General features: G+C 42.6%; 1 protein-coding gene across 1 annotated transcript; it reads right to left on the reverse strand.

The window, feature by feature from the left end:
* Positions 1-6,020: 6,020 nt before the first annotated feature.
* LOC308114764 (uncharacterized protein) lies at positions 6,021-20,579 on the reverse strand (the record flags this gene model as incomplete). The annotated part of the gene is made up of 9 exons (XM_080471906.1): positions 6,021-8,503; positions 8,897-9,061; positions 9,252-9,492; positions 9,600-9,746; positions 10,409-10,627; positions 11,722-11,883; positions 12,708-12,921; positions 13,293-13,499; positions 19,882-20,579. The coding sequence occupies 9 exons, from the start codon at positions 20,577-20,579 to the stop codon at positions 6,021-6,023; spliced, it is 4,536 nt and encodes a 1,511-aa protein (XP_080328032.1).
* Positions 20,580-20,957: the final 378 nt, after the last annotated feature.

The following is a 20,957-nucleotide window of genomic DNA, read 5'->3' on the forward strand; positions in this document are numbered from 1 at the left end:
CAGCCCACCTATATTACCACCCCCCTAACCTTAAATCTGTGCCTGTGCTGTGGTTCTTTCTACCAGGATACGCATTTACGTTACATGCACACCACATTAAGTTAAAGAGCAGCGGTTTCTAACATGAGGGTTGAGGCCCTTGGAGTATTTGCCAATGATCTGAAGGGTCAGGAGATGAAGAAGCATCTCCTGACCCTTCTCCTGACTAGTAATAGATTAATCGGCAGTATGTCAGCAACTGCATAAGATTAGACTCAGTGCTTTCAGTTTGTGTTCTTATCCATTCATCCATCTTCTACACGTCCTGTAGGGGGGCTGTAGCCGATCCCAGTGGGTAAAGAGAGACAGGATATACTGTAGACAAGTCGCCAACCCATCACAGTGCAAACAGTCATGCACACTGTCATTCACACCTACAGGCAATTTACAGTCACCATTTACCTCAAATGCATGTTTTTTGTTGGGGGGTTTTTGCATTATGGGAGGAAACTGGACAACCCAGAGGAAACCCACGCACATAGACATTCAGGCATGACCCAACCTGGATTCCAACCCCAACTATTCTGACCACCACTTTACTACCCCTTCTAATTCTACTCAGTTTAAAATTAAGAATATTTTCCTCACTTTTCATATAAATGGGGTCAAATATCTTTTTTTTTCAAAAAGGGGTGGTGGTCATTTTCCCTTAAACTAATAAAAAAATCTGTTCGAGAAAATGGTAACACTAAATGGATTTCACTTATATAGTGCTTTTCAACTGCTTGAACAATTCCAAAATGGTCAACATATACGATCACATTCACCCATTCAAACACACATTCCCACACCAATGGAGGTTAAACATGGTCCAAAGCTGAGCGCTGGTAATTATATGTAGAATCGCCAATTGGAAAATTAATTATTGACCAATGGTATATTTTAAAGCTTCTGTTTTGTTGGTTGAAGTGCTTGTATTTTCGGGTGTAGGTTGTAGCTATACTTGTTTGTTAAGCTGATTTGGTCCAGATTAAGAAAACCTGAGCAAGTATCATCAATGTTTGGTTTAACAGGAAGCAGCACGGGAAGGTCGTGGGACGTAAACACACCATTCTGTTTTAAACATCTGTTCTAACAACATATCAAGTTAGAAAAAACATTCAGTCTCTGTATAGAGGTCTATGTCTACATTATGCAATCACTACAGAGGGGTAGCTGTATCTAAGGGTAAAATACTCATAATTTGGCTTCTTGGCAATGTAATTTGTTTCCAGAGAATAAAGACTTCCCTCTGACTCTCTTTCAGAGCCCCACCGTCAGGCATCAATTACAAAGTCCTGTTTATCCCCCACCTCTATTCATGGCTGGTAATCCAGGCTGGTTTGCCATCATTAACCTCTTCAACAAAGTCTTCTGTCCCCACTGAGCTCCAGTAAGTCGCATCACTTCATCAGTTCACTCACACCCCCATGGAACTTCACTTATATTAGAGCCGTTTATATTCGCAGATCTCAACAAACGCACCTTTTCTCGTGCTGCGTTCATCTGATTATTGAAGTTTCTTCGCCATCTAGCGGCCACAGTGTGACCTGCAGATTGAATTAATCCAGTTGAGGCCCCCTTCATGAAATTCTTCAATTTATTTCTTTGTAAAGATCTAATTTAGAATTTCTATGTACCCCCGTATGACGCAGTGCATTTACGTCGCCCTTGCAACGCTGCATAGTGGTGATGCGTTCAAGAGGTCACGAGGAAGTCGGAAAAATCCAACTTCCACAAGGGGAAATAATCTCGGAACTTCCCATTGTAAATGATGGGAGATTTTAAAGACTCATTCATCGCCATTGGTGCAAACAACTAATTACAAATATCCACTGTACTGTAATGAAGTGAATATTTTTGAGTACTTTTATTTTTGTTATTGTTTGTTCTTCAATTGCACACAATTAAAAACATTTTGCAAAACCTTTTATCTGAATTTTTTAAAACAATTTTTTATTCTCTCCATGGAGAGAAATCAGTTTCAGTTTCTTTACAAAACAAACTGCCGAACTATGATTTTCATGCTCTTTTGTTGTCTTAGAAGATTTTGATATTTTCTAAAGATAAATTGACGATGGAATGCCTGCTACTGATGATGCAATAAGAGGACCATGGGTTAAAATGAAAAAACAAAAATCTTTTTAAAGCACATTGTATGTTTACTTGAGTGTATTTTTACCAACAGAACCTTTACTTGTCATTAGTAATATCTCCACCAAGGTTCAGCACTATAGTGTTTGTGCAACTATATAATAAATAGTATTAAAAGGATAAAACAAAAAAAAGGCTGAACATTTTTTAGTTGTGTGATGAATGTAAAACAATAACAGTTTCATTGTTAGTAATATGGGGAAAATTACGTTTCTTTGTATTCACATCTGCCTATACTATCAGAGAACGGGGAAAAAAAACATGTAAAAATGCAGATTTGCATCAGCAGGAAGCTTGTTATTTCATCTCAAAGTAATGTCAGCATAAGTGCTAAACATTATAATGGAAAGGTCTTACACATGTACAGCCACAATGCAATCAATTCATACTGCTTTGTGAGACTCAGCAGGGGTTGCTTCAAACACATTGTGCATAATAACAAGTGTAAATCCAATGTTTCAAAGCCTCTTAACTTGTATGTGTGAAAAAATTATTCAACACTCACATGGGCTGAAGGGCAGTTGAAACCCTCTTGAACACTAATAAGAGAGGAGGGAAAATTAATGTGTAAAGAAGAGAGAATTACAGGAATGGAAGGAGAAGCAGGTGTATCAATGAGGCTGTAATCCACCCTCTGGAAGGCAGATATCAATTTAGTTCTTTTCATGAGTGGCAGGGATTTAAGTGCCCCAACATTCAAAAGCTTAACCTTTAATCTGACCTTGCCTGCTCTCTGCTGAGAGTTCTGGGATTAGGGATTGGGATCCAGAGTCGGCACTTCACAGTGTTCTGCATATCCAGAGTGTGAGCGGTGGTCTGACTCACCAGGGTCCCACCCTTATTGAGTCTCGAGTGGGACTTAGTCTCGCTGACAAGCCATCCAAGTAATCCATTCAAAGAAATATCAAAAGCTGCAAATGAAAAAAAACAAAAAAACCCACATCAATTTAGTCTTTTGGGAAAGCTGATAATAAATGAAGTTTATACTTATTGGTGTTTCATTAGCTGTACAGTAGAGAACGAGCAGGTGGTCAGGGTGGCAGAGCACATCATAAACAGACCACGACCCCCATCAAAGACATTCACACTGAAATATAAAGACCACCGATATGTAAATGACCCCTCTCACCCTAGACATCATCTGTTCTGCTTGCTGCCCTCTGGAATAAAATACATTTTTCAAAACATCAACAGATAGACTCACAAGTTGCCAAACATATCAAAGTTATGCATCGTCTTGCCTGAAGTCTGATTGTTACTAGTCAATATAGTTGTCATTACTTTCAGCACATTTACAACATCATCAGAAGTATCCCGTCCTGCCTTTGTATTAATCTCCGACAACATGTTCAAGCGTTCCTTGAAGCAGCTGGCACTTGACAATCAGAGGAGGCTTGCAGAAGTGTAATAAAAGCTCCTGGGTGCATCTGAAGCAGAGGGACAAGGCTTCTTCAATCATGTGAAGACTGAGGACGAGATGGTGATGAGGCCTTGGTTTTTTTGAGTCGTATAGGATGTTATTCTCTCATAGTTCTTGGTGGCGTGTCACACAATCAACAGCAAAGTTGACGTTACTACGCTGAAGATCTTGAAGGGGCATACAGAAAAAGAAATATTTCTTCCATTCAGCTCCACCACAGTAAGACAATACTATGTAAGGCATTGCTCCAAGTAATCTGGATCTTTAGGTCCTCATTTACTGCACAGGCCTACTATCTGTTTGGGTTGATAAAGGACAACCTGAGTTGTAGATCTGGATAAACTTTAATCAGTTGTGAATGTATGGGCCTGACAGCTAACTCCCCATTGAAATAAACAAAGGCAAACAAACCAAAAGAGGAATAAATACATTGATTCGTGTGTTCCCTGAACATAAAGAAGACTTTGTTGTTGACTTAATAGAAGCTATGATTAGATACAATCAATAAAACTGGTTCTTTTGTATAATACTTAACAGCTTGATTATATGTATTCAAATGTTTTGGACATATTGTGAACTATTTATATCTAAATATATATAGATATATAAACAAATGACCAAAACAGTAACTGAGCGTCATGGAAACATGTAACAATACATGAATGTATATTTTCCTTGTTTTCCACTTTCTTCAAAAAGATAAGCGATATAGTTCTTTCTTGGTAGCCTTTTTTTGTGAGAGTTGATGTCCCTGTGCAATTTTTATATGAATATGATGTATTGAAAACCTCTGAAGTTAAATTGAATCAAAAGATGTGAAAAACATGTTGGTAAGTTTGTGGGCTATTTCTGTCTCAACGTGACAACTTATTCAAGTTCTGAGCTCAGTTTTGGTTCGGGCTTTATGTTTTCATCACAGCAATACAAAAACACGTGCAGCCGCACAAAAGGAGTCCATGCACACTCAACGAGATGATATCTAAATCAACTTTATTTCTTACATCCAGATATACACCATTGTCATCTCCTTTGTCACCATGATCATTGTCACAAGCGTAATCATCACCTTCAATCCCACACTCGGTATTGTCTCTTTGACAGCATTATTAGCTACTCCTTTTCAAAAGCTAAAGCTGTGATAAATAAAAAATAAAACATTTGGTCCTTAAATATATATAGTCTAGGCAACATGGTATCAGGGGTTAAGACAGAAATGCCTTGTTGCTACCCACAGAAAACATCAAACATCACTGTAAATGGTGCTGAGACAGTGTCATAGGGCAACAGATGGAAGAGACTGCCAATTGAACATGAGGCTGATGGTAGCAGAGAGCAAAGTGTCGGGCAAACCGAGAGAAAGGGAGCCAGTCTGCCGACGTCAAAGAAACAGTTAGCGACCAGAGCTGTGAAATCGGATGAAAGGCAGTGGAAACAGAGAGATGAAAGATAAAGAGGCTGAGGAGTGAGGAAGCGTACAACAGACCCACAGAGAGGCACGTATTTACAGTGCAGGGAGCCGGATGGAACAAAACCAAGAGAGCCACAGTGCACAGCAGAGCAGTAGTGTGTGCCAGACACACACACAAACATACAAACATACACGCACACATACAGGGGAAAAAAAAAAAAAGAAGTTACAGAAGTTGTCAATGTGAACATGTAGTTTTAAAAGTTCTGTATTGTTCAAAATACTAAACACCACACACCTGGGACAACAAAACTACCAGCTGACTTCTCCTAATTATTTAAATTCATATGAGTATGGTCTTTACAGTGATTTTTAAACACTATTTCATTATTATTATTATTATTATTATTATTATTATTATTATTATTATTATTATTATTATTATTATTATTATTATGATAAAATATTACACTTTGGTGAAGAATGGGTGGCAAGAGGGATTTGGAGCTGGAAACCAGGAAGCATTTGCTCTATTGCCCACATTTTCATATCACAATGGCCCCCCCCCCCCCCACATCAAAATTATTATTGTTTATTTCCTCCAATATACTGTATATAAGCTCCTATTACCTTGCAAGAGTGAGTAAAATGCTTCACAAGTATTGCTGTTTCTTATCTTTTTTGACTTATATCGCTCTCTTTGTAACTTTGTAAATATACTGCAGCATATTTCCACTTCAGCCCCCCGCTTGCCCCAACAATCACTAACACAGATATGTATACATTTGGGTGTTTTCTTGGACTCTTAGGCCAGATCCAATGGTTCCACAGACCCACAAAGTTTTTATTTTCTTCCTTGATCCGTTACTTGGTTGAGAGTCCCATTAACACCTGATGTTCTAAGACAATCACATCCTAAATTGAATGCAAACAGGATATATCGAGTCTACACAAGCCTGTAGACCCATGGATCTGCCAGTCAGCACTGGCCACAGCACAAAGTCCAACAAATCTTCTTTCTTACATGTTGGCAGGCAGTTTGTGTCTTAGTCCTTCTGAGTCTTTTCTGGTGAGTGGCATCTGAGGGTCCTTTTTCACGCCTTTAGGGGAGGTGGTGTTGGCAGGGGCAGCTGGATTCGCTGACTGGGTGGGTGCAGTGGTTGATGTCTGGGATGTTGGGGCAGGGGCAGAGGGTGTGCTAAGTTTTGAGGAGTGGGTGGTGGCCACTGTGGTAGTTGGCATTTGTTTTTGGGTGTTAGAAGAGGCAGAGTAGACACTTGAAAAGGGAATGGATGTAGTGGTGGAGGTAGTAGTGAGGGAGGAGGGGTTTGTGGGGCTCTGGTTTGGGAGTAAAGTTGTTGAGGATTGGCCTGTTGATTGCACTTGTTTAAAGGTGCCCCCTGAACCTAAAGTGGGGCTTGGAGTAAGGACTGGAGAGGTTTGTTTCACAGGATGAACTGAGAAGGTGATTTTAGTTGGAGAGCTTGTACTAGCAGGTATTGGAGTCGAAAGAGAAGTTTGTGTTGGGTTAAGGGGTGAGGCTGGCTTTGGGATTTGGCTTCTTGCTGAACTTGATGAAGCTGTTTGAAGACAAAAAGTCAAACTTTCAGATTTAGTCAGGGAGGGGACAGAAGTTGCAGGGATGGGAGATGAAGAAGGAATAGGGTTGAGGCCCTGGGAAGGAATAACTGCTGTAATGCTTTGAGTAGGAGTTTGGGAGGGGGTGGAAGTGCGGGTACGAGTTGCCTGGGTGGGAGTCAGGATGGGAGAAGGGATTGGGGTAAGAACAGGGCTGGGACCAGACAATGGAGAAGCAGAAGGGGGAGTGTTAGATGCCTTGGCTCTTGGGCTCTGGGGATGTGGTGGGGAAGAAGTGCCCAAAGATGATGGGGGAGAGGAAGAAGTAAGTGATGACTTTGCTCCATAAGGCTGAGTTTGTGGAACGGGAGTTGAAACAGAAGATGGAGGTGGTGTGGAGGATGGAGAGGGAGAGGATGATCGGGGGGAGGGAGTGGGAATCGGTTTGGGTCGAGGAGTTGAAGATAGTGACAATGGATTTGTACCTACTGAAGGAGGAGTGGAGCAGGGAGGAGGAGAAGATGAACGAGAAGGGGTCATTGGAATTGGTTTTGATCGAGGTGTCTGGGAGAGTATAAGTGTTGGAGATGATGGAGTTGGTGCAGGAGAGGGGGTAGCAGAGGGGAGCGGGGTTTGTTTTGGAGGGGAGGACGATGGCAGAGAAGCTGCAGAAGGCATGTGTGCAGCTGTCGGTGCGGGCGCAGAGGCAGTGTGACCTGGAGATTGTGTGGCAGTGTTTGCAGCCTGTGCTATAGCGGCCTGGAGAGAAACTGAGGCTTGTGCTTGTGCATTAAATGGTGTATTTGCCACTAATTGCACTGGAGGGTTAGTGGTCAGTATGCCTGTGCTGCGTCCGCGAGCTAACTGTCCTACAAGGAACGGTGCTGCCAACAAATTACCCCCCGAGGCTTTCCGATGGAGGGGTGGGTGAGGTTGCACAGCGGCCCAGGAACGGTGAGGCAACGTGGGCTGTGAGGCTGACAGCAGCCTGGCCTCCTGGGTGAGTCTACCTAGTGCCGGCAGACCCTGGGAGCTGCTTCCTCCATGACGTAACAGAGCCTCTTTTGCACCCTGCTGACTTGCAATAGATGTGTTGGCATCTGGCAGACCACTTGAAGGAGCTGACATGTTGGTGGTTGGTACCTTGTGGAGAGAAGGAGCCGGCCCTCCTCCAGTTGGCGTTCCTACCGATCCAGCAATCAGAGACGGATGATCAGCCTGAAGGCGGAGGCTGTAGTGGAGAGACCTACCTTGTTGGGCAGAAGTCGGCACAGAGGAGGCTGGGGTTTGAGGCGTTTTAGCAAGAGGGGGTGAGGTCACCCCACCAGGAGGGCCTAATGTGGAGGGGGAGAGAGGAAATCCTCTTGGGGACAAGCCACCTATTCCTCCCATCGCCATCATCCCAATGAGAGAGCTCACAGAGGGCCGAAGGGGCTGTAACATGGGGGCACGAGGAGGAGAGAGAGGGAAAGAGGTGGAGGGAGAAGGGGAGATGAGAGGAGAGGGGAGGAAGAAAGCCCCCCCAAGAGCATGCTGCTGCTGCAACTGTTGGAGCTGCTGCTGCTGTTGCTGCTGCTGGTGCATGAGGGCAATGGCTACATTACTGGTGGCAGCGGCAGTCTGCAGGGGAGCATGGACCAGCGGTGCCCAGATAACAGGTCGGGGTCGAGGAGACACTGTGCCGCTTCCACCCATTACGCCACTTCTTCCTGCTGCGGCTGCCGCGATGGCATCCTGCATGGCCGGCATGCTGTCGTGTTTAACAATCTGCTGCACAAGCATGCTGTCACATGAACCCAGACCGCCCGCTGTCAGGCCTCCTCCTGCTCCTGGACCCCCTCCTCCACGTCCTCCACCACGACCAATGCTGCCTCCTAAGGAACCACCCTGGGATGACTTGCGCAAGAGCATGGAGTTCTTCCTGCCTGTCAAGCAGAAAAACAGAGAGAGCTTGTGAAAAAACTAAAATCTAATAAGACGTGTTCAGTTGGTGAGACATTAAGTGTTAAAACACATCACAAAAATTAGCAGCCTGGAAAGATTAAAAACTAGTTCTCGTCTGATGAGTAATAAAAAAATCAGAAGCCTAGAGTTTGAGCCTTAAGGTTTTTCTGTGATTCATTAATCCTTTTTTTCCCCTCTCAGCTTCTTGTCAAAAATAATTCCTGACTTTCCAGCTGAAAATCATCCAAATTATAGCCTTGGGAGACTTAGCTGGATAATTGCAAGTATTTGTATTTAAATCAGAGTAATTTATCAACCTGAATGAAAAATGGATTTTATGGGTAAGATGATATAACTCTTTTATAAAAAGTTACCAATTCGGTCCAGTCGGTCAACAGCAACAGTTTCGAAGGCACGCCGCATCATTGGATGTTCTTCCAGAACCTCGTTAAAGCTGTCCACACTGAGGGAATACAGACGGCAGTACGTATCTGCTCGCACACTGGCTGTTCTTCGTCCACGTGTCAACAAACAGATCTCTGAGGACGACACAAGAGAGAGTGAACACGTAGATAGTCATCAGGCAAGTTAATCATCCCACAAAGTGAACTTCCGCTAAATCAATCACTGAATGAACTAACTTCACCTTTTTTGTCTTCTCCCCTCTCACTCTCCTCACCTATAACTTTTCATTCATGTTTAAATACTTAGACACTTCAATGTCCTCACCCCCAAAGTAGGACCCATCGCTCAGCTTGGTTTCCTTGTTACCGCGGGTCAGCACACTGACTCGTCCATGCTGGATGAAATACATCTTTCGTCCGACCGTTCCCTCCCGGATGATGAAATCAAATGGCTGAAACACTTCGAAGCGCAGCTTTGTCAGCACGGCGGTCACAAAGTTGGGATCAGCGTTGGCAAATAGCGGCATGTTTGCCACCAGGCTGCGGCAGTTAAAGCTGACGATCTCCTTTGTAAAGAGGAAGAAAGGATGAACAGTAGAAGGAAGTGGAGGTCAGGTGGGTTTACCGGAGGGGATAGTACATATATTTGTCGTGGTGTTAGTGAATTTGTTACCTCTTTGAGTGGCTCACTGAGTTCACCCAGGATATTCTCCTCATCAAACATTTTACCCTGGAAACGGTGCTCGTAGTACTCGTGGATCTTCTGACGTACATCAGCAGGAAGCTTATGGAAGGACATGTACTGCTCCACTTGCTTGTACTGCACAAACATAAAAATACGTTTGATGAAAGGACAACTGTTTCATTTAGTTTCCTTTAGGAAGCACACATTCATTTCATTTACAACTTAAAAAAAACGTTCAAGGGCACGGCAGTAGGCTACAGTTTTGACAAGAAGTTTTGGCTCTGCCCTGACTGCTTTTAAACATCTGTCTATATCAATATAATGCATTCAAATAACTGATTTATGAAAATGTTTCTCCAACCCAACGTTTGTAACTACTCCACTGCAAAGATTCAAGGCTTGATTCTCAACAAAGGTTCCAGAAGGAACAACAATTTTAATGAAATATCGTTTGAAGCATCGGAACACAATAATGTAGAACTTCACAAGAAAATCAGTGAAGAAGTCAAAGCAAAACAAACGCTTGAGGGGACAAATATCACTTATCTGACACCAAATGTCAACATTAATTTGTTATGTTCAGTTGAAACCCTCTTGAGGAGACTTTTACAGAAGTTATTAACCTATAAAGTAAAACAATGTGACATTAATCTGGTATAGCCTCACGAAGTTAACAATATTAACTGATGAAGGGCAAAGCCAGCCTACAGGTCCTAACAAATACTAATAAAATAAATACATTTTTATTGTAATGATTGGGAGTAAAACCGTATATGTGAATATTCGTCACAATTCACCTTTTCTTGATACTGTCGTCGTGAAGAGTCCAGAGACTGAATAAGAGCGGTGGCGTGACCAATGAACATGGCATAGCAGGTGGCGCCCACGATCATGCTGAGCATGGTGAGCCATACATCAGTCATTCCCTCTGGAGCCTGGGCACCGTATCCGATACACAACATGTGGCTCATGGCCTTGAACAGAGCGTAAGAGTACTGCACACCCCACGTGTCGTTCTGGGAAGGAGAGGCAGACAGCGAGGGCGACAAAGGAGGAAAGGAAGTTTCAGGTGTTAATTACCAAATTGCTGGAGCACTGAACTGTTGAACGAATTTTGATTTGAGTTACTGGAGCTTTTCCTGCTCAAAGCTCGCAGCAACACCACCTCAGAAAATACAGCTGAGATCAGAATATCTAGCTGCAGAGCAATTTAACTGTCAGAACCTGTTACACTAACAAAAACACAGAGGCAAGTGGCTGCAGAATGAAGGTAGAGAATAAGAGGCAGTCTGAATTATTTGGAATAAATGTTTTAAGGACTGCAAACAACAACGATACAAAAGCCAAACACCTGAATTTGTGTGTGTGTGTGTGTGTGTGTGTGTGTGTGTGTGTGTGTGTGTGTGTGTGTGTGTGTGTGTGTGTATGTGTGTGTGTGTGTGTGTGTGTGTGTGTGTGTGTGTGTGTGTGTGTGTGTGTGTGTGTGTGTGTGTGCATCATCTATTCTTGATCATGTGTGAGTCCAATTATTTTAACATGTTAATGATGAAGGGACTTTCTCGGGGGAAAATCCCAGCTTCAGCCTGCCTAGCAACCATCACTCAGGCAACCAGTCAGATATGAGTCAGCTAATCATACAGCTGTGTATCTGCATCCATGGCCTGTATGCACGTGACAGAATCTCGCTCAGGTCCCCAGGCCTTCCTCTGTTTATTTGCACCTTCACCTGATCTCTGCTGAGGTTTTTAATTAGAGAATTTCTTATGTATTTTTGTAACGGTGGCAGTCGGTTTTTCATTCCAACTGGACCTGTCGCTGCATGGGCCAATTAACAGATAAGGAGCAAAGCTTGTCAGATCTGATAAACAGCTTCTCCCTGCACACACACAGATAACCCTCAAAAGTAACTCCTTTCACAAGCAGCGTTCAGCTTTCATCTGAAATAAATATTGGGCACACTGTTCACACAAGCTCAGATAATGCTTTGTGTGATTCAATCAACTCTGCCTCAACATCATGTTGGCTTTGTTTGATCTTTTTTTGTATCCATCACACAATGCAACCATTCACTGAAACATATTGAAGATGGCATGCTGGCGTTCAGACTCACCACCATCAGGTTCTTAGAAACCCAACAGTCAGGAGGGAAGTCCTGCAGCATGGGGACCAGAAACTGGAGGCAGCCATCCCAGTGGCACAGCAGCAGCATCATCCCAATCAGGTTCACTATTCTGACCATTGCACTGGCCAAGTCGTAGGTCATGTGGAAGATCTGAGGAGAGAGAAATAAAACAGAGTAAGGATTCCGGTGCGTACAGTTTGAAGCGTATTATGATTGTTGTTTAAGATTACTGTAATGAATAAGAGTTGCAGTGTGGATGTGATATCTGGTGATATGAGCAATTTCTCGCCGTATTTCTTTGTCTTTTCTTAAGATTTATTTCCTAACCTGAATGCAAATGATGCAACAATATATGTCCTTACGCCAATGCAACTATGCACGATTTCAATAATGTAAACATAAACATTTTATCTTAAAAAGAATGACATTTTAAAAAAGCTTTTCTTGGAAGTCCAGTTTAAAGAAAAAAATTAAATGGACCATTAAAGTAAAGCTTGACTGTTTTATAAAAAAATATAGGGGAAGTGTGTATTATGAGCGTGGATAAAGAAAGTAAAATAGGTCTTTGCCCTTGCACTATTTTTTTCAAGCACTGAACCCAAAAACATTTTTTGAAAAGCCTCTAGATCACCAACATCACAATACTCCAAAAAGGGGAGAGCTCCAACAAATAAAACACTTCATTTTGTAGTAATGAGGCTTGTGATGAGTCATGGCTACAGTCAAGGATTTTCAGTTACGAATGAAGACTGATTATACTGAAGCTTTTTCAGAATAAGTTCACACATAACTGATGAGGCCTATAAACACCAGACAGAGCTCACCATACAGGCAGATTTTTTTTTTTTTGATTTCAGATTACCCCCACCAGCAGAAGGGAAAGAGACAAAAGTTCCACATTACAGAATTACCTTCCTTGAACAACTTTTTTTAATGTGCTTTTTTCTTTTTTAAACTTTGTCGTTGTTTCTCACCTCCTCCCACTGGTGGATGTAACGGATAAGTCTGGACAAGCGCAGCAGCCGCAACAGGCTCAGGATTTTGGTGAAGCGGACTATACGCAGTGCCCTGGCTGTCCTGTAGACCTCCGAGTCTAGACTGTCCATCATCAGGAAGATGTAGTCCACTGGGATAGATGACACAAAGTCCACGAGGAACCAGCTCTTCAGGTAGTTCTGGCGGATCTCCCTGAGTTAGAGAAAGATGGAGGACCACTGACTCTTCTCATTTGGCAATCCAGCTTTGTGGCAGTGATTCCAATATTCGCCTGGCATGAGACACGCCTCATCAATATTGAACAGGAACACACTGGAAGTTGAACAAAGCTTCGCCACAGGCTGTCCGTCACCTTCTCACATCTCACGGCTCACATATGAATGTGTTTCGACAGAAACCCGACAGATGGAGGGAGGATTTAAATTCATGGCAACAGGTCTGTTGAAATGGCACATGCACACACACACACACACACACACACACACACACACACACACACACACACACACACACACACACACACACACACACACACGGAACAGAACCCAAACAAACCCTCTGACCTGGGGTCCAGTAATATCTCAGTGCTGTCCTCCTTGACGATGCCGGTCCGAAAGTTGAGAACCAAATCGACCATGAAGAGGGTGTCAGAGACCACGTTGAAGATGATCCATGAGGCAGTGTTCTCATCTCGAAAGAATGTGATGCCTACCGGCAGGACGATTAGATTGCCCATCATCAACAGTAACATCAACAAGTCCCAGTAGAATCTGAAGAAAAGAACATGGAGAGATTCAACTCTGATGAGGAGATTTTCTCTTATAATGCAATGTGAGGTTAATGGGGAACATTTTTTTTTGATTGAATAATTGTTTTTTTTTTTTAATTAAATATAACTTTTTTAATCTGTGCCACTCCTCCAAAGTATGTTTTTTCTTGTTCTGCAGTGTCGGGGAAAAAATTTAATTATGATGTGAGGAATATGGTTCAACAAATTAATTGCATAAGTAGCTTGGGAATCTGATGGTGGAGCTTACATGTTCATCTGAGGCATATCTGGGTTTTCTGAGGGTACTACAATTTATAGTCACAACCCGAAAACAATGACGTGAATGAGTGTACGTCACTGTTTGTCTCTCTGTGTTTGCTCTGGGAAGAACTTTGACCTGTCCATTGTCCCATGCCTTCGTCCTGCTGGGGTTGCCTCACCTGCCCATGACCCTGAATTTTTATAGTGATTTAGGAGACAGATAAATTGATGGATTAAGGTTGTTTTGAACATTGGCAACACCCTAAAAAGACTCACAACTGTTCATTAATAATGACTCACCTTCATCAGCAATGCATATTATCACACAATGACCCATAAGGGAGTTCCTAATAGAAAGTGTGATCCCGTGGGGAAAGAAACAGATGTACTACTTAAGTGGTGTCAGTCAGGTTCTGAAAATATGATATTTTAATCATATCCTAAATTCACCAGGAGCCAGCCTTGCTGCCTTCTGGAATGAGACAGACTCTTCAAAACCTCAAAAAAAAGACTGAACAACAGTTTCTACCAGCCTCCCCCCCCCCCCACCCCCCCACCCCCCAACACTTAAGGTGTAATATCTTATCCTCTTTTCTGACTGATTAGAAAGAATAAATAGATACAGTTCCTCAGTCATTTTGTTCAAGAGATGGTAGAAAAAAAGAAAAAGTACTTAGTCAACGATGAAGTAGCAGATGTTGCGATGTGAAAATACTAATTCCTAAAATCCTCCAATTCTTCCTCTCTTGTCTTCCTCATGCATGCCCTCATCTTTTAAAAGCCACACCACAATCTTTTTAACAAATTAGGGAGTAGCTTGCCACACAGCTGCACAGAATACACCATATACCAGTTTTTTGTTGCTTTTACAGTATTTGCATAGAGGAGAAACTAAACCCTCTCTATATATATTTGTCTTTCTTTTCCGATACACAGACTTATGTGCCTTCCTCTCCTCTGAATAATCTCCCTGTGATTCAAATCCCGTGCCAGACGACGGCAAGCGGAACAACTTGCAGATGATCCTCGACACTAAGACGAACAAATTCTTCTTTGTGAAAAATAACTTCAATGTTGATACGTGGACGTTTCCTCTGAAACAGTTTCATGTTTTAGTAATGCTCTGGCAAAATGAAATACATCTCATATGGTTAACAGCAACAAAACCAAGTATAACTGTATTGGAACAAAGTGACGAGACAGAGTGGGACTGAGGCCGGCAAACAATCAGTAACCTTGGAAGGCCTCATCAATTCGTATTTCATGCTGGAGGACATGAATCAGTGACGCAGGCCTCTAATAACAATGCGAAGAATCAGTCATGTCATTCGGATGCTGAAAGTGATTTAAGTATGAATGAAGAGGAGATCCAATCATCTGGAGATGACTTCTGTCACCTCTCTGCTTCCTCTTTCCTAATCCCGCTATCTATCACCTTAACCCATAGCAATGAGTCGCTTGAGCTCACATCCTCCCTCTCCGCCTCTGTCTCCCTCATTTACTCTCCCCGTTTCTCTGAGAAAGTACACTCCAGCTCTGTGGTCGATTGCTATTGAGTGCTAATTTAGTAACACAACCTCATGGTGTGATGCTACTACTAGACTGATGAAGATTAAGCATGCGTGAGTCATCGCTTGGTGCACACAGACACACACACAAACACACACACACACTTCACTCCGACTTTGTCACTTACACTGTCAGATGTATTACTTCATAATCACTGCCAATAAATTCAGGGATTGTTATTTACTGCCACACACACTCACACATCACATTTCACGATGTAGCAGTACTTCCAGTGAGATTTGTTCCCGACCCTGAAAACATGTGTTTGTCAACTCAGATTGTTGAGAACAATTCTACAAATTAGATCATACACAATTTATTCTGTCAGTGATATGCAAATATTGAGTATTACATGATTTGAGAACCATGTAGCCTATAGCTCTATGAAAGGCTAATATTTTCTATTAGCAGTGAGTTTAAATTGACAAACAAGCTTGACAGGAATTATTCATAAATCATAATTTATGAATAATTCATGATAAAATTAATGTCATGTCATTACTGCAAAAACTTTTTTATTTCAAATTTGGAGATTTTTTTGGAATCTCCATCACATAAAGCTGCACGTTTTGGGATCTTTGATTTTATCTTGGACTAAACGAGCATGTTAAATATCCAAAGTTGTACATTATCATTGTTTAATTAAACTGGCCTTTAACATATTTCATCTACCTTTTATTGTTTGTGGAATAGTTTGTGATGCATTTGCAGTTTGAATCAGATCAGATTTGTCCAAATTGTGCAATACAAACAAAAATATTGATTTAAAAACCATAGTTGAAAGTGCTATTTGAGAAAAAACAAATGGCAGCATTATAAAAGCTACTGTCACTAATTAACAATAGACTCACAGCAAGAGTACATTTCTTCAAATATTTTTAATAATGTACTGTTTTAAGACATTTTAGTTCTCCAGGTTTGTACTTTGTACTCCCACATGTCACTTTCCGTGGCAATAATATTAACAGCTAAAAGTTACGTTGTAGTTTAGGATTTCACACAGAAAACATATAAATTAATAAAAAGCTTTAAGACTGGCAGAATTACTGTACTCAGTGTCTCGTCCAACAGCTTAAATGACGAGCTGACAGCCGTCCACTGAAGACATTTGGATGGGTTTATTTGACCAAAACACAAAGATTATAATACATATTGAACATTTAAATGTACCTTGCAGAGCTGTGTTTCCATAATTTCCCTCAGAAAGCCTCAGACTTTTCTTCTAACCTTTTGTGAAGATTTTAAACATTATAGCTGCTGCAACAGGGAAATTGATATCACGCATCATTATTTCCAACTCAATGATAGTTATGAAGATGTATCACTGACATCATTTTTAATATTATGGAACATTGTAATGATGATAAATCTTCAGTGAATCAAGGCTGAATTACGGGTTTTTACTTGTCAAGTGCAGGATTTATCATCTTGTGGGGACATTTATACATATAAGTTGTTCATCCGTTCAAAAGCAGCAATTCTCTGGTTCAGACATACTGTTGCTTTTTTTCATGATGTCTTTGTTATCATTGCATTTCAGACTAAATGTGATAACCGTGAGTATGCACTTTACTACAGCGGGAGCCTCCAGACTCCCAAGCTCACATGTGACTAAGATGTTGTTGATATGTCTGAGTGGGTCTGTCTGGTTCGACTATATTGTGAATAGGTCAGTGTGTGTTGTTTGTATACATTAGAGCTTTTGTGTATGTCAGTGTATGTAAGATTGAATGGATATTTCAGGGTTTACTCCTCTTATATAGTCTGGTTATTTTGTTGTGGGAGCATACAACGTCAATAAAATACATTCAATTACAAAGCGAAATATATTGCCACCCCTCTATCTACCAGACAAGTTGGTTCGGTTGACTTTAATTGTGGTTGATCTTACCTCATTTGTTTGTATCCTGTTTTTTTTTGTTCGTTTTTTTTGCTGGCAAATGTAAGATACTGACACTGTACATGATTGTTTTCTGTTCTTGCAGAGATTGACAACTGATTCCAGTTTGAGCAAATGAGAACAACCAAGCAGACGAGACAAATGTCAGATCCAAGAAAAAAAATGAATTTGTCACATCAGGTGCAAACACCTTGATCTCTTGAATGTGGCCTGATGCAACAGCGGTTCCATCGTGTCGTGTGGGATTCATCCAGGTACAGACCTGCAGTGTGCAATTACAACTGGAACACACACTTGAACGCACACATAGGAATTGCAAATGCAATCAAAGCTGCTCTCTCGATGAATTTGTCACTATTCCATCTTCAACATGAACAGATCCTGGAAAATAACTGACCTGCATCTACCTGCTCAGGTGTTGTCGTACCACACACTAATTCTACTGTCATTGAGGCCAAGAGTCTCCTGAGTAGCCTGTGATTGGTTCCCTGTCCACAGTTGGCCAGATGTCAGTTCCCAGCAAGTTTCCACCCGTCATCCTGCCAGACGTGCAGGCAAACAAGCACAACAGCAACTGTATATTGTATAACAAATGTTAGTGTAGTGCATGTGTGAGGCCACCAGCCATCTTCCAGCTCGAGTCGCGTCTGTTGACAGCAGAGTTGCCTGTGTTCCCAGTTCCCTTGTACTTCGTATGCCTCCCATGTTCCCAGAGCGTGAATTGCCTTCACCTCTTGTGTCTCTTGTTATGTATTGTTTCGGGTGCTGAAGCAACTCATCTTTTCTTAATGAAGGTGAAGTGTGTGAGCTTATCAGCAGACTCGGTAATGGCAGACACACATGAATACATATTGCCAAACATACTCTCTCGACCTCTTGTGCTCAAGGGCAGTACCTGGACAAAAACACATTAAGGGGCTTCAAAGATAAGCTGCCACTCTGCTGCTTGGCCGACAAAGTTCCTCCTCGACTACAGGTACTTAACCAAAAAGTTAAATGACTGAATTATGCATAATACATAATCAACTTGCATAATTTATAACAGCATACATGATTGATCCAAATTCAACTGTAATTCCGCAACAAGATAATTAGGGTGACGAACATCTTTGGATATCTTGCATATCGATTTGCTGTGGAAGACTGAGATTCAAAGGAGGATCAATCCATCCACACCTCTCCATCCATTTCTCCCACCATTCATCATATCACCTGTGAGCAGTCCCATAAGCACTGCTGGTGAGTGATCGTCAAATTGACGGGCAATAAAAAATGACACAGTCAGTGTGTGCCTGCTTGCGGTTGATGAGACAAAAGTGGGCCAGGAGCCTTGGGGATCAAGTCATCCATTGTTGCAGTCTGTCTGGAGATTTTGTGTCCTATCTCTCTGCCTCTGCTGTCCACCGGTACACACAGTGCATTATGTAAAGTCTCTAATAATCTGTTCTGGCTACACAAACCCACCTTATCAGTTCATAAATTCTAATTCATATGTGAGTGAATGTGATTTCCTCTGGAGATGTTGAACTCACATCGGACATCATGGAGTAATTGTTTCCTCTCATTTCATCTTCATTACAGAAAGAAAATTAACTTGTAGGTTTGGCTTCATGTTAACAGTACATCTTACACACTTAGCTCCACCTCTCAACAAAAACAGCCTTGATTGACATTTCCACCTCAGGAGTTATTGATTTGCTAATTGTCCAGTTCATGTGTGAAGTCACCAGCAGGGAGCGCTGTGCTGGGATCATCTCCTGTTCATGATAAAACATACTGAGCATTTTTAACTAATTGACATATAAGACACCTCTTGGCACCTCTGAGCACCTCTTGGCTAAATCAGTGATTCCATTCTGCATCTCTTTTCCTCAGTGAGGCTATTTTTTAATTTGGAAACAGTAGGTTTAATTTCACCATTCAATTATTTTGTTGCTGCACTGCGTACCAGCACACCTGTAGGGCTCATCACCTTTTCAGTTCCCTTTCTCAAAGAACCTTTCAGAGTGTGTGTGTGTGTGTGTGTGTGTGTGTGTGTGTGTGTGTGTGTGTGTGTGTGTGTGTGTGTGTGTGTGTGTGTGTGTGTGTGTGTGTGTGTGTGTGTGTGTGTGTGTGTGTGTGTGTGTGTGTGTGTGTGTGTGTGTTCTTTCATTGATTTCATGAGGTCCAAAATCAGTGCTCTATGGGGTCATTTTTTTAGCCAAACTATTTATCAATGCACATGGAGAGTCGCCTGTCTGACTCTCAGTCTGTGAGTCTGAAGTGAGATTTGTGAATGTGTAAAACAGCAACGACCAAAATGCTGGAGCACAACAGCATCTGACATTTCTTCAGGGTTAAGATGCATTTTCAGTGCTTTGTGTTGGAGTTATTATTAGGTGAGGTTAAGGTGAGGGTAAGAGGCTTTGGGGAATGCATTATGTAAATGACTTTACACCACAAGGAACACTGTGCAAACATGTATGCAGTCTTTTATGTTTCGCCTTGTGGAGACGAAGTGGAAGCACACGTTGCTTGTGGGTACCAAACATCTGGTTTGGTTACCAAATTACCATTATGTTAAGTGTTAGGTCATGTAAGTTTTGGGATAAGGCGCCTAGTTATGATGATTAAAGTTACAGATAGTGGCTGGTGACAACATATTCCATCATACCTGAAGTCACTGTAGGGGTGTATGATCCATGATCCTGCTGATTTTAGTCTTTCCTGCTCCATGGCCACGGCTTTATGGGATCCAAACATGCGCAGGCTGAACTTGTTAACCCCGGGCTGAAGCATAGCCCCAAACTGCCTCTGGATGAAGGTGCTCTGGTTGGAGTTGCTGTAGTCCTCTCCGTCCAGCCCCATACCAAAGCCACCCAGTCCAGAAAGACCCATCATCTCAGGGGTTCCTGCAGCTGTCGTGTTGCAGGTTGTGGTGGTGGTGGTCTCCGCCCCGGTAGCCACCACCATGACTCCAGTCCCGGTGGAAGAGGTGGAGGCCAGGGCAGCGCGAGGTGTGGCAAAGCCCACCGACCGTGGAGGAGGAGGGTGGGCGGTGCCAGAGGAGGAGGGCGGTGGTGGCAGGGGCACGGGGGTGGTTGGGGTCCCTGCTGGGCGAAAGGAGAGGCCATCCCTGGCAGAGGAGCTCATGATGGAGGGGCGGCGGCCACGCCCACCCAAGGAGGTGCTGTCTGTCCCGAAGGAACCCTTCTCACCCTCCAGGGAGGCCTGGGACAGTCTGTAACCCGGGGAGGGCAGGCTGCCCTTACTGCGACGCTTTGAGTCCCCCCCATTACGCCTGGGCAGGCTGTCACCCGCTGAGCCACTGGTACTACCAGGGGTACCCACACCTCCAGCCACCCCATCCATTCCCACTCAGTGAGGAGGAAGAGTGAGAAGGCAGGGTGAATATAACCTGTAACTCCTCCCTCCCCTGGAAAAGTACTGTTTAATATCGTGACCTGTCTATTTTACATAGGCTGGGTGAGAATGTCAATGTCAGTCTGAATGTTGAATAGAAAAAGCAAAAGAAGTGTTTTGCATCTGTAGTCATTCTCCTGGAGCTGGGTGCTCACACCTCCGCCCTCTCTCCACCAATGTGGCCATCCTTACCTCTGTGCCCTTGGAATAAGCCCATTCCAGACATGAAATCCTTCATCCTGCCAGTATGACGCCAGCAGCTTCACTTTTCCTCTTTTCTTTAAAGAGTATCCTTTGTCCTCACAGATGTTTCTCTATCATTCCTCC

Source organism: Lipophrys pholis (assembly GCF_963383615.2).
Source record: "Lipophrys pholis genome assembly, chromosome: 9".
In the NCBI taxonomy this organism is placed as follows: domain Eukaryota; kingdom Metazoa; phylum Chordata; class Actinopteri; order Blenniiformes; family Blenniidae; genus Lipophrys; species Lipophrys pholis.